Genomic DNA, 13,576 nt, shown 5'->3' with positions numbered 1-13,576 from the left:
TGGGTACACCGATTGGAAGAAAGGAGCAACTAACCGGAGCAACTTCTACTTAACATCTTCGGGCTTCTTTTGCTGCATGCTCTATGTACCGCATTTTCCCCTTCTTCAAAAGTTATCGGGGTCTAATTTTGTTTGCGAAAAGCGCAACACACTTCTAAGGTAAAAGAAGAAGACTCACCGGGCCCTCATCCAAGACGTAACGCATGGCAGCTTCGAGCTGGTAAGAACGAAGTACATTGGTGTGAATTAGAGCACGCTGTGTGGCAACTTAATTCGCGCTGATTTTACTTATCACTCCAACAGTTCTTGTCACACTGAGATCCGGCTAATTCAACTACACTTGTTAGTACTGTTATAACACCTCAGGCTGCATAAAAAATTCTTCGTCTTTTTTTTTTCCTTTTGGGCGCCGATGCACGCAATAATTGCGGAAGCTGTAACGTTTTTTGACAATTAGACGGGATTGATGAATTGAAATGCGTAAATCTGGCAGCATGCCATGCTCTTTTTAACTAACATTTAAAATCACAACATAATCGCAGATTAAACCCTCCAGTATCTTCGGGCTTCTCCTCAGCGCGATGTAGCACTGCGGAGATGCTCGGCGATGAAAGGATCGTTGCTGGTATTTCAGATTTCCGCTGCCTTTGGCCACATCCTGCCCTGCATCGTCGGAAGCCGGCAAATACCACTTCGCAGGCTTTACTTTGGATGTAGCTGGTTATCTTCCTTTCAGTAAACGTTTCCGCTATGGAAATGTAGCGCCGTTGAAGACGACGTCATCAAGGGTTCCCCTATCCAGCGCTGTGTGGTGCGGAAAAGCCTGAATAATGATTGGTTTTTTGGGGGAAAGGAGATGGCGCAGTATCTGTCTCATATATCGTTGGACACCTGAACCGCGCCGTAAGGGAAAGGTAAAGGAGGGAGTGAAAGAAGAAAGGAAGAGAGAGGTGCCGTAGTGGGGGGCTCCGGAATAATTTCGACCACCTGGGGATCTTGAACGTGCACTGACATCGCACAGCACACGGGCGCCTTAGCGTTTTTCCTCCATAAAAAACGCAGCCGCCGCGGTCGGGTTCGAACCCGGGAACTCCGGATCAGTAGTCGAGCGCCCTAACCACTGAGTCACCGCGGCGGGGCAAAAAAAAAAGCCTGAACGCTGTCGCGAATTTTTTCGGCGGCTACGTCACCATTTCAAAAGCTAGCACAATAAACTACGTGTGCTTTACCAGTAGGTTTCAAACATTCGAACCTTTTGCTGGTCGAGTTCTAAAACCGGTTCATCTGCCCTTTAAGTTTCACGTTCAAGGAAAAGTTTCCGCTATAGCGCACTTTGAGAACCAGATTGCCAGCAAGCAATATTGACACATCCTCAAATGGGCGTCGGAATTTCCGCCGTGTACTAGCTGCGATGTACGCCAATAATCCGTCGCGTAGCAAGAGCCTCCTGTGGCACTGAGATTAGCTGGTGCAAAATAACAGAGCCTTGTAGGTTTTTTTTGTGTGCATATGCTCCAGTAAATGAGTTAAGAACTGTGAGTAAAGTTGCACTTCAAATTACCCCAAGTTTCTGCTTGCGGGCCCTTTATATTTTTTTTCTTCGGTCCACAAGCGCCAAGGTAAACGTACAAAAGCTGTAACTTGATAGTCACAATCTAGAAGCGCAATGCACAGACATAAAAATGCGCTTGCAACCACTGACATACATTGCAGCCTGTTCTAAAGCGAAAGAGAAAATTTCGATAAGTGGCATCCTGTTTGTAACTACATTAACGTCATTCTCAAAGTCGGAACAAGACTCTTTTTACGGTAGGAAACGCTTGTAACTCCAAAGTTGATTGCATTAAGGTTGACGCTTAGGTTTCTTACGCTGTATGCTTGCGCTACAAGATCATAATAATGAATAAACATACTAACTTGATACTAAGCAGAACTTAAATCACTACTAGTAAATTAAAAGCGTGAAGTGCATCCGTACATTGTTAGGAAAGTCATATTGAGAATAAGTTTGATTTCAAACTTGAAGACGACCTTATCCGATATTCGGGAGAATTTTTGTCAATATAGCGACTGTAATGGCTAGTTTCTTGGTTCCAGTGCCCCCCCCCCCTCGCCCTCACTAGCCTTCTGGCAGCACCCATTTATACAACGAAATGTATAACTGCAGCCCACTTGGTAAAGTTTGTTAGACGTAAAAGACAAAGAAGTACAGTTGAGTTCGAATATATCGAAGCTTGATATTTCGAATTATGCAGTGTATTGAACTTCAATTATGCCAGTCGTTCGGTACATCGAAATCCGCGCCGCCCTCCTGCAAGTGGTGCGTCTCCTCACGACGCCCTTGATAACATTGCACGTGGAGACTGGTCGGCTGCGTGACCTTGGGCGCCTGCTGGAAGCGTTAGCGCTATCAAAAGCTGTGACCAGGTGAGCGTGTAGTGTGTTGGAGAGCCCTCAATTTCTTTTATTACTAATTTTTCACTCCAGATTGCTCTGATGCGTCGAACCCAGGCGGAGTAAAAAACACTAGCGGCGGCTCTCGCCTGGCGTGTTTCCCTTGCTTCGCTTCCAAAGGCGTTGATGACATCAACTGTTCCTATTTTCAATGACAGATTATTCCATTTATGGTTCAATCCTAACAAGATTAGACATGTTATGACAAGCAGTGGCTAGTTCCAAAGCACCATCCGCTGTAGCTTCGATGCGAAGCAGGTTAGGCGTAGCAGGGCCTAACGACCGGTACGCTGCCAGCACGCCGGCGTGCGACATGTTACTGCAAGAAGCGCGTCGCTAGCGTGGGCGCAACGTAATCTTGGTTCTAGGATAAAGATAAGCATATCTACTAACATGTTTTATACGCCAAATAATCGATATATCGAACTATTCTGCTGTCTTCGTCTATTTATATTAATCCTGATTCGAGTATTTGTCGACGCTGCTGTACTGTGAGGTGTTTTTTGTGCTTACATTTTCCGCTTTATTTATTTGCTTGTTTTGTTTGAAAATTTTCTTAAATGACAGATTTTCATATTCGGCAGCTCCCACAAAGAGCACGCAAGGCCGCTTACCTCCGAAGTGACGCGCACCGCGTTGTCTTCGTAGCTCTCGAATGTCTTCACCACCTCCTTGTAGCGCGCCAAGGCATCGGCCTGGGACAGCTTCGGAAAAGCGCACTTGAGGCACTTGGCCTGAATGGCCTTAATGTCCAGGCTGGGCTGTGAGGCCGAAATGAAAAGCGGATCTTTGGGACGACATGTGGCTAACATCTGTCAACCAACACGACAGATCCCTCCGACCTTTCGCCAGCTAATTCATACAACCGACCACGGAAGGGACCGCTTGTGAAAGCAATGCAGATACTCTGAACTGTCGACGAAACCTAGCGAGTCTGTGACGTCGAGAATCAGCCAGTAAGTGTTGGCAAATTGATTTCGTGCTGAGGTTATGATTATGGGAACTTGATTAGAATATATTAGGCAATATACAATTCACATTGTGATTCTTACGACTCGGAAGGTTATTTTAAAGATATATGAACTAATTAGGTATCCACTGCTCATAAGAAATAGCCAGCGTCCGCTATGATTCTTTCATGTGATTTTATTACCAGGGAATTCACTGGCGTTTAGCAGAGACCAACAGATACCGTGAGGAAGGGCGAGCGCCAAAAATTCCTAGATATTCTCCACTTCCATCATCTAAGCCGAATGGTTACTGTCCCAACCCGTGCCAACTTCCTTCTAGATCATGTGTTAATAACACACTTTTTACCCTCACAGGGGTTTTATCATTCCACACAGTGCGTTGAACCGCGAATTTAAAAAAGAATAAAGGACTGCGAAATCAAAGCTAATACATAAAATTGTATTTGAATTTAAGAGTGCGAATGTTGATGAAATGTTTAGTGAACTGTCATGATTTTCATCGCAGCTTGGTCAATATGCTTCTCACCGCAACTCAAATTAAAGCTGGCGTATTATCAAAACGAAACTCCCGTAGCTGAAGCACAAGCCCATTCCAAAAATTGCAATAACTGCATCTACTCAGAACTCATATTTCACTTCCCATATAAGTCGCTGCATTAACAGGAAAAACGGGCCTGTACTGGAAAGCAAACCTGGCCGTCTTTGATAGTGTTTGGCAGTGCTATAAGAAAGACCCATTGTGCAAACTTATAATTAAAGCGTCACAGGGTGTTTTACAACAATTTTATATCAAACTCCAATGAATCACGTCAATCATAATTGTGCATGCTTGAAATTAAAGCAGCAAAAGATGTTCAACACGATGTTATATCAAACCTCAATAACTGACAGCAAAACATTTTGGAAAGAGATTATCCCTATACATTAATCTAAATCAATATAAATTGCTAAGGATAACAATGTCCTTTCGCCATAAGAAATGATACCTGGAAGCAATTCATCCTTTGATTCTATATTTGCAAATGAAAATTTGCTGTCACCTGCTTTCACGAGCAACTCCCTGAAGTCTCTTATGGATGATACCTCCTCTGAAAGCACTGCATTCGCTATTAATAGTCTCGCTACTAGCTCTGCGCCTTGTCCTGATGGTACCTGATCAAAGTTATTGACGTTCTCAAAAGCTCTCACATGTATTATTTTATGCGTTTTATTCCAGCAAGATATCAATACAACTGATGCTCCAAATGTCTGGAATGAGCTAGAGCAACTTGTGAATTTAAACCCTGTGAATATTGCCAGTTTTCCACTAACAGGCATAATTCCCTCTCAAAGATAGCTTGAAGGCTAATGGCGTATAATTTATCACCAGCTATAAGGAACAACCAAACGCAACTGAACTCATTTTCGCGTAACCAGCATGGTAATCAGAGATTTTGCTCTTGGGAAACGCAGCTATGAGAACTGAAAAATGGCATCCATTTAGAAGTCTGTGGTACGTTACCAATTGATGCCAAGCATAACTTTCAATATTGAAACTTGACAGCCTAATTCTCAACAATAACGTTGTTAAACAGATTGTGCATTTTCTAACTCATCGTTAACTCTAAGTTTTAGAGATGAAAAGTTGTCCTTTTGTTCGTGAATAACCTGGGGGGCCGGAGGGTACAGTGCTTGAACCCATTCTCTTCTCAATATATATTAATTACATTAGTAAATACATTTCCACTATTATACGATTATTCGCAGAGAATAAGTGCTCGAATTAAGCCCTTATGAACCAGCTTCAGAAAGTGAATGATGAGAGTTGGAGATTAACGCCGCTAAAGCAGATCTTCTAGCTTTAACGCGAGAAAAAATGCGATAGTGCACTCTTACTTAATAAACAGCGTAACCATGGAAACCGTCGGTACATATAAAAACTTCGAGGTTCACTTAACTAACTTAAGGCTCCAAGGTATTGACGCAGCCACAGAAAGGCATTATAATCACTTTGTTCCATTAAACTTGCACTCCATAATGCTTACTCTTAAGGGTTTTTCGCATAAAAACACTTCATCGTGCGAAAAGCAGAATATGCTTCATTAATCTGGAACCGCCAAAAAGCACACTTACAACTTTTCAGCCACTTGAAAGCAAACCTGCCCCATTCATCACAAGGATCTTTATGCAAACAGACCTCTCCTGTTTCATTAAAGCCGCCCTCCTCCTCCTCCTCCTCCTCCTCCTCCTCCTCCTCCTTTATGCAAACATGTAGCATTACCGGAACAAAAAGTCTCTCAATTTATGCTGAATGGGAAAACTGGAAAAAACAACATTTCTTTCTCTACCGTCATGTTTCCGCAAGTATTATCACAAACCATCGTCGGTCTCTGCCCTTCCCCCCCCCACCCCCCCCCCCCCCCCCGTATTAAATCTTCGCGTTTTTCCGGGTCCAGGCCACAACTTAAATATACATCCCACATTCACTCTCTATAACTTACTTTGCCATTCACTGCTTTTTCCAGCTATTCATCACTGGAACAATCTTCTCGGTAGCATTGCATTCGTTCACAATCACAATGAATTTGCTTTCATATTGAAGTGCTTTTGAAAAATGTCATAAACTCGTCACACTTCTTCCTTTTGTTATTTGTCATTGGTCATTGTCTTTTTTTTGTTGTTTCGTGCTTTGTCCCCACCCTCATTTAAGCCGCCTAGGGTCCTCCATGCTATGTAAATAAAAAAAGTCACGTGAATGTTTTAACCTTAGCTTTTTATTTCCACAACTGCGGTAGACAAATCAGTCTGGTCTGCGCAGGTGGACTGCACAGCAAGGCAGACATTATGTACGTAATAAAGGTCACTGATTAGACGAGAAAATAGCTGAAATGAACTTATCTTATTTTGTACTTTTGGGGCAAGATTCTATGACGATGTAGAAGGTCGTGAACAAGGAAGTTGAGCTCAGTTTTAAATTTTATTAGTCGGCAAAGTGGTTCTAATTTTCGAACGTCAAAAATACGAATTTGCAAGTTCATTGAGTTGGCTTTTTTACATTGCATATGCATATAATGGCGTCGCTGCGCCTGGTATTCTCGCGGAAATCATGTAAACTTTTTCTAGTTCATCAAGTACACAAATGATGTCTGTACTTTATGCGCGCGAAATGCGAGGGACACAATTTTCTAAACAAATAATGTGGGAAGCCAGCTGTACAAGATACCAAAAGGATATTTTGACACTTTCCATAATTCGATTCGCATTGCTCATAAAGAAAATTTAAGAACTGGGCTCAACTTCGATGTTTACGGACTTAAATTTTGCAGTAACATCTTGACCGCTAAAATCACAAGTAAAAAGCTTATTACCTAGTTTACTTAGTTAATTGTCCAATTATTGACCTTTATCGGAGCCATAATGTATTCACAAATGCTCTTAGACGAGGTATTCATCCGAGTTATAATGAAAACTCAAGAGTGTAGTTATACATAAATTAAACCTTTTTAACGAATATGCATTTAATAAAAATGATATATTTGTTACAGTGCCTTCTGACATACGACGCCAGCGACAGTACGAATTCTCACCGAGGCACTTTGGAAGAGAAACAGATCGAATTGCGAGCACAAGTTTCATTGTAACAAGATATGTAAAGTACTTTTTCTAGGCAAATTCCCTGCAGAGGTGCTTCCGTTGGCCTCAGCATTTCCTCAATAGAGTGTAAACTGTGATAATGGACTAAGACGAATATCTATGTAAGAAATCTATCTCTGAAGCGATAAACGTGCAAAAAGAATCGTGAATACAATCAAAAATTATTTTTAAAAGCTGCAGGTTTCTTGACCCCTGCTCTGTTTGAAAATCCTTTGAGCCTGGATTATACAGTTCAACTCCGGCATTCGCCTAATCGTGACATTATCTAGGACAATGATATTTTGTACTTATATTCGTGATGTAAACAGTGAAGTCCGTCACAAAAGGTAGCGTGAAGAGATAGCGACAATAAAAGATAGCGACAATAAAAGGCGGGTTTTTCTTTTTTCAGAACCATTTTGTAGTAATTACAGGACAGATAAAGAAAGGCGAAAGCTATAGCGCGTAGAGGAGAATATCTGTCACCGACATAGGAAGACGGTGAAAAAGTTAAAACGGCGAGGAAGCTTTGTTGCTGAACCTCCGTTAAACGCCATGTTTTTGCAGTTCTTTTTTTTTTTCAGGGCCCCATTCGTTCTTCCCGCGACAAATGCGCCGGTTCATAACAAACCATTCTTGTTTTAGTAAGGAGTAGCGAGTACAACTGTTCTTTTGAGTTCCTCACAAATGTACCGGTGACTAAATTTATTCCATATTTCAATATGTCCCTGCTACCGGAGAAGTTATACCAAAGTCGCATCATTTGTTACCACAGTCTGTAACAAATCTGTCATGGTGTCGAAGTCGAGAACTTACTGCATCAACGCCCTTCGTTTCCAGCTCCTTTTCCATACAGCTGGTCATCTGAAAAGAAATTGCGCTGTCTGCAATAACGAAACAAGAACTTGAAGATAAACAATCATCGCTTGTTTCTTGTCAAAAGCCATTAATGCTCAAGCTTCAGATGACTGTTGGCGCACAACAACAGTTTATGATGCAGAGTGGACACCCTTTATCACTGCTTTTTGCAACAATATGCGTCACAGTAAGCCGGATGCTGCAGCCGTATTAATATTCTATTTCTTTTTCCGGTGAGTGCTCCGTACGTTATTTAAACTCATCACCATGATGTGCTAGTACAACGTCCCTCCAAATGGTTACGTGAAAGCGTTTCGCCCTTCCAGCATGCATGTCTAGAAATAAAGTTAGCGCATCGGCATCAGGTTCGCAAACTATGAAACATTTTTTTTTTTGAGTTCCGATACTCAGAGATCTTGGACTGGAGCATTTTTCAACGAGAGGTTGTTGATGAAGGCAATTTTTTTCGCATATCCTACGATTGCACAATAACAATCAACATATCCGCAGATCCCATCTCGAGACGCTTGTCGCTTTCTGCCATTTATTTTCGAAAACGCCCCACACTGGTGTTCTATGGGTGTCTTTAACTACTCGCTACAAGCGCAAGATGAAGTGTCAAAGCCAGATTTTGCTACGCATCAGGATGTTAAACCATTCCCAGCAATACGTTTATGACAGAATCTTACAACAATCCACATTTATGTCACAATTAGAAATCATATCAAGGAAAGTTGGACTTAACAGTAGAGTTAATGATTAGAGGTAAACTTTTCACGTGCTTTCGCTAGGCGGAGGCATATATGACTGCAACTACGCATCGCCAAATTTCATGCCAGTTTTGTCTGCACTGTGTGCGCGGTTTACTCTAATGTGACATATTTGGATAATACCATCATAGTCCCTGAAGATCAAACCGCAGTATATAGAATCTTTTATCTCATATGACTTAACATGATGTTCCCGAGAGGAAAAACCGTTAATGACTACGCATGAATTTGCTTTCACCAGTAATGCTTTCGGAGCTGTAAAAGCTCATTGCTGCTTACCACGCACAACCACGAAGGACTAATCACTGAGACATGGAGCAGCGATGAAATTGGTCGACCGAGCGTCGGTGCGGCATGTGTTCATCGTACGGCACGTGATCAATGCAGATGTCTTCATCCTATTCGTTTTGTTTATCATTTAGCAACTTCTACGATTTTCTATCAAGTATTTCTGGAATGAATCTCAACCTAGCTTCACACTTGAAACAGCTTTTTTTTTCAGTGATAATATCAGAATATTAACTCCCTATCCGTTCAGTCCGCAACCAAGCAGCGAGACTGAATCACAACGTTTCGTACACCTTCTGGGCAGGCTTAGGAGACGGTTTTGTCATCTCTCGTAGGCCGCTACTTTTTCAAACGTGTGTTTTTCCTTCCAGCACTGCTCCTGTAAGCCACACATGGTGCACGATAGCGTTTTTGACACAGCAAAGAATGAATGTAGCTCTGCTAACAACAGTTTTCAATGCACAGACACACCGAGATTTAAGTCCATGGCATCGGCACCAATGGCGTTACATTCAACACCAACAATTAAATAAACTGAACAAAAGCGTATTTTCCGAGGCAGTTTAAGTAACGTGGCTCCATAGTCACACTGCACAAACACACATGGTTCCAGTGCCGACGGGTAAGTATTTAAGGGGGTGAACGTAGGGATAACAGTGCCCTTCAGTGCTTTTCTTTGTAATGAAACTCCTCCGCAACGCCATAGAGGGAGCTTCACGAACTGGTTGAAACAGCGCATGGCGCCGCCACCTTCAAGTAAAGGGCATTCTTTGAGGAGCGTAGCACTTGCGCGAGCGCTGAGACGCCACCCACTGAGAATTCTGCCCCGTAGTTATGCATCTATGGTTACTTTGTGCTGAAGTAGTTGCTGTTGGGCTAGTTGGTTCATAATAAATTTTAATGGCGCAAGGGAACGAAGACGGGAAGAAAAATAGAAAGAGCGCCTTATCCCTCCTTCTTTCTGCCTTCATGTGTTCGTTCCTTTGCACTATTAAAATTTATTATTTTATGCTGTCGCTTATATTACAGTGGAATTTAATTGGACCCGTTGGTTTGAGAGATATAATGCTGAGAAAGACTGATGTGCAAGGGGCCATTCCCCTCGCAGAGAAATGACTGAGGCCTCGTCGCATTATTTTGCCAGTGATTCGAAGCCACGTGAGCAATGAAACCTCGGCGAGAAATAGTTGCCTCCAGCTTTGAGTCACAACACTTGCATAAGCATGAAAAATACTTGGACGAAACTGACATCATCTGCGCGGAACAATTCTCCGAGGACAGCGACAATGCGTCAGTATTACGACAGAAACGCAAAAATAAAGCCTAACATTTTCTAGAAATTGTACTACATATCCATTTTTTTTTCTCACGCTCATCAGCTTGGGAAACCCTGCACATATATTTTGAATATTAACCTCTGCAGAACAGTCCCCGATAGTATATTCATTTAAAAAAAGGGAATTTTGGATGCGCATACGGCCAGAAATAATATGCCGGCCAGCGAATGCCGAAGTGGCTCGGTGCCCTTTAATAGCCAGCATCCCTTGTAGTGACGGACGCTGGCTGTATAAGGAAATTTGAAGTTTCGTAGCCAGAAAAACACCTTTAAAACGTCGGTGTGATCCACATATTCAACTCCAGAATAATAATGAAACTAGCAAACAGGTGCGAACCATAAGCACTTGTGTTGGTTACACAAGAGCGTTGCCAATATTAAATATCATATCGACAAGTATTATGCATGTCCTCAAGGGTAAGATTTTCTTAGCCATGACTCGACGCAGGATTTTCAAATGTACTAAAAGTCATTTTTCGTTGTTTTCCTGGATAAGATGCTAACATGAAGTCAAATATGTACAGCAACACAAGAAGGCTGCTAAGAAAGCTGCAACCTAGACAGTAAAGTATAAATTGCTATTTTCCGACTGCATTGTTTTCAAACTCATGTGTTAGTCTCTTTATTTTTGTTTGCTTTTACGGCTTACGAGTGCTCCGTGACAAAGATTCAAGGACACTCTTGCATGCGCTCAGCAACAGTAAGCGCAATTAAATAAAAGTGAGTTGAACAAAAAGTAAGGAGAACATGACCACGGTGGTCTTGCTCTTCGTACTCTTAAGTGCAGCATTATACAATCTGCACAAAACTATAACTGAGGTACAGGTCTCCCGAGTGCATATTTAATAACTGAGAGTAGACTAATAACTTTGGCAAAAGTCAAGGACAGACCTATATTTGCATTTCTCTAGCTACTCGTTAAGGTTACGCGTTAGCGCGAAAGGTGATGCTCACATTAACAAACGTTAACATGCGTTTTGGCTTTCGGCAGCACCCAACGATTCGCGACCCGCAGCGCGTGGGTGGGCACTTACCACTGATTTCCTCTTCACCACCTCGTTAGTGCCGTCGATCGGCGTCATGGTGATCTCGCACACGGTCTGGCTGAGCTTGTCAGGCGGCGTGCCTTTCGGAAGAATAGCCTTCAGCGCCTCCTGCCGGTAAGCATCCAGCTGCGTGTCGAGCTGAAAGAAAGTGGCCCACACGCGGCTGTAGTTAAAGCGGAAAAATAATTCCCTTCGGTTGCGACATTCAGCGCAGGTATTCCATCAACGGGACGTGGCGACTGTTGACATGGGGACGTGAAAGACAAAATTCCTTGTTTGGGCGAACTTGCCACGTAAAAAAACATAAACTCGGCGCCTCTGGTGTTAGTACGGGGTACCCGATGGCTAGCGAAAATGAAAATGCCCGTCACTCACAGCCGAGCCAGATTTAAATGTGACACCTAGCTGTCTCGCGTTTATCAACGTGATGAGGCCGTGTGCCTCCGGGGTAAACAGAGAATATTTAAGAAAGCAAACAGCGCTTCGCAACATTACCTTTCTCCCAAATAATCATCAACCCGATGCTTGGAGCGAAAAGAAAGGTAGGCAAAAGATTAAGAATGCTAACACCAGCGTCTGTCATTGCGCGTACTGTACTGCGGATTAAATCCTATGGTATGCATCCCTTCTGGGCGTAGGCGTCGCTCCTGGGATGTTGATGCACAGTCGGGAACGATTTCATATTCCAGTTCATTCAGTAGCCGAAGTTATCTTGTGAGGCCCGAAATAAAGCTGTAAAAGCTTTTCACCGAGTCTCCACGGCTGATTGAAGCCCACATAAACACAACGTAACCGGGTTTGCGGGGCTTGTCCAGTCGTTGTAGACGGGAGCATCGATCATGGGTCCACTCCTTGTCTTGAATGCGCGACTGGACGAGCTTCCAAGCTCTTTCTACTCGCTCAAGGTAGGTAGCTACGTCCATGTCGGCTTTATAAATAATGTCTGACAGTACAGCGTCGAGCGTGGTCCTTGATTTTAAGCTGTGTACGATATTCAAGGGTGCCACCTGAGTCGTTTCCTATAATGCGGTATTTTAAGCGAAGACAACGTCTAGGTCTTGCGCTCGATGTCAGATTACATGGTGAGCATGAAGGCGAGTATTTCCTTTCGGCGTTAAGTCATATGCTATTGTGGATTATAGGCTTGATCTTGTGATGGCGCGTCCCATTAGACTGCTGAATTCCTTTCGCTATGTCGGCTATAAACGCTGTTGCCATGTCTGTGATGAGAACTTCGAAGGTGCCGTTAGATAGGAAGACGTTTTCAACGAAAAATCGCGCAATTTCAGCGGCGGTGCCGTGGAGCAAAGCTTTCGCTTCAGCGTAGCGAGACATGCAGTCAGTTCACACACTTATCCACTTGTTGCCTGTCTTGGTGGTTAAGAAGCAGCGGAACAGATTCATGGTGTTTTTGTTGAAAAGGTCGTGCTGGCAGTAGAATTCGGTGTTAAAATCCTTCTAGTCTTCCTGGAGACATGTTTCATCGCTGGCAGACTCGACAGATTGTCGCATTGCATGCGACGTCAGCTGATAGGCGAGGCCAGTAGTACTTATTCTAGATTCTACGGAACGTGTTGGTGAATATGAGGATACACACAGCTCGCTTGTCGCGAGAAGCTTGCATAATGTTATCTTGGAGGTTCGCAGGGGCCAAGAAAGCAGGCGGTAGTAAGTGCGCAATTCTTGTTCTTAGGAGGACGTCGCTCTTTTGTTAGAAGGAAGAGCAGTAGCACCTGAACATTTCCGGGGCTCAAAAAGTCTTCTGTTCTCGATGTTCGAGAAGGTTCTGCAGCGTCCTACCGCTGCTACTGTGCTGTTGCTAATAGGTCCTAGGAAGGCGCCCTCATAGTTGTCATTTGTGGGCATCCCCCTTTCCCAGCTAGGGCTCATAACAGGTAGTCTTCATTGTAGTGTTAACTATAAAACTTGTCGACCACGTTGACGTTGAATTCTCAGAGTCGCAAGCTGCAGCCAGCAAGGTAGCCTGAACTATTTGAAGTCGGTGAGCCAGTACAACGTATGGCTGTCGTTTACAACCTCTAACAGCCTTCTGGGCAACTAATGACGGGATTATGACGAAGCCGACATGGTCGTAAGGCACCCGTTACACAGTAAAACAGTTATCTGCTTTTGATAGAGAGCGGCTCTCGTTGCAGGTGACTCGTTGTAACCCATTTATTTAAAAGCTACTATGGCACCGAAGCCCAGGCTGCTTGCATCAGTGTGTATCTCAGTTCCAGC

The 13,576-nt window shown here is 43.3% G+C and overlaps 1 protein-coding gene across 1 annotated transcript in view; it reads right to left on the bottom strand.

Annotated features, from left to right (window-relative positions):
• The window catches only part of LOC144097934 (uncharacterized), a 166,788-nt gene that overhangs the window by 16,860 nt on the left and 136,352 nt on the right, over window positions 1-13,576 (bottom strand). Inside the window, exons 4-7 of the mRNA XM_077630530.1 lie at window positions 11,324-11,473; window positions 7,854-7,901; window positions 3,069-3,215; window positions 179-217 (exon numbers count right to left, since the gene is read on the bottom strand). Of these exons, the coding sequence (XP_077486656.1) occupies window positions 179-217; window positions 3,069-3,215; window positions 7,854-7,901; window positions 11,324-11,473 (384 nt within the window). The remainder of the gene's footprint in view (window positions 1-178; window positions 218-3,068; window positions 3,216-7,853; window positions 7,902-11,323; window positions 11,474-13,576) is intronic.

The sequence above is a fragment of the Amblyomma americanum genome, chromosome 7 (assembly GCF_052857255.1).
Source record: "Amblyomma americanum isolate KBUSLIRL-KWMA chromosome 7, ASM5285725v1, whole genome shotgun sequence".
Taxonomy (NCBI): domain Eukaryota; kingdom Metazoa; phylum Arthropoda; class Arachnida; order Ixodida; family Ixodidae; genus Amblyomma; species Amblyomma americanum.
The sequence above is the reverse complement of the archived record's forward strand: the minus strand, read 5'-3'. Positions and strand labels throughout refer to the sequence as shown.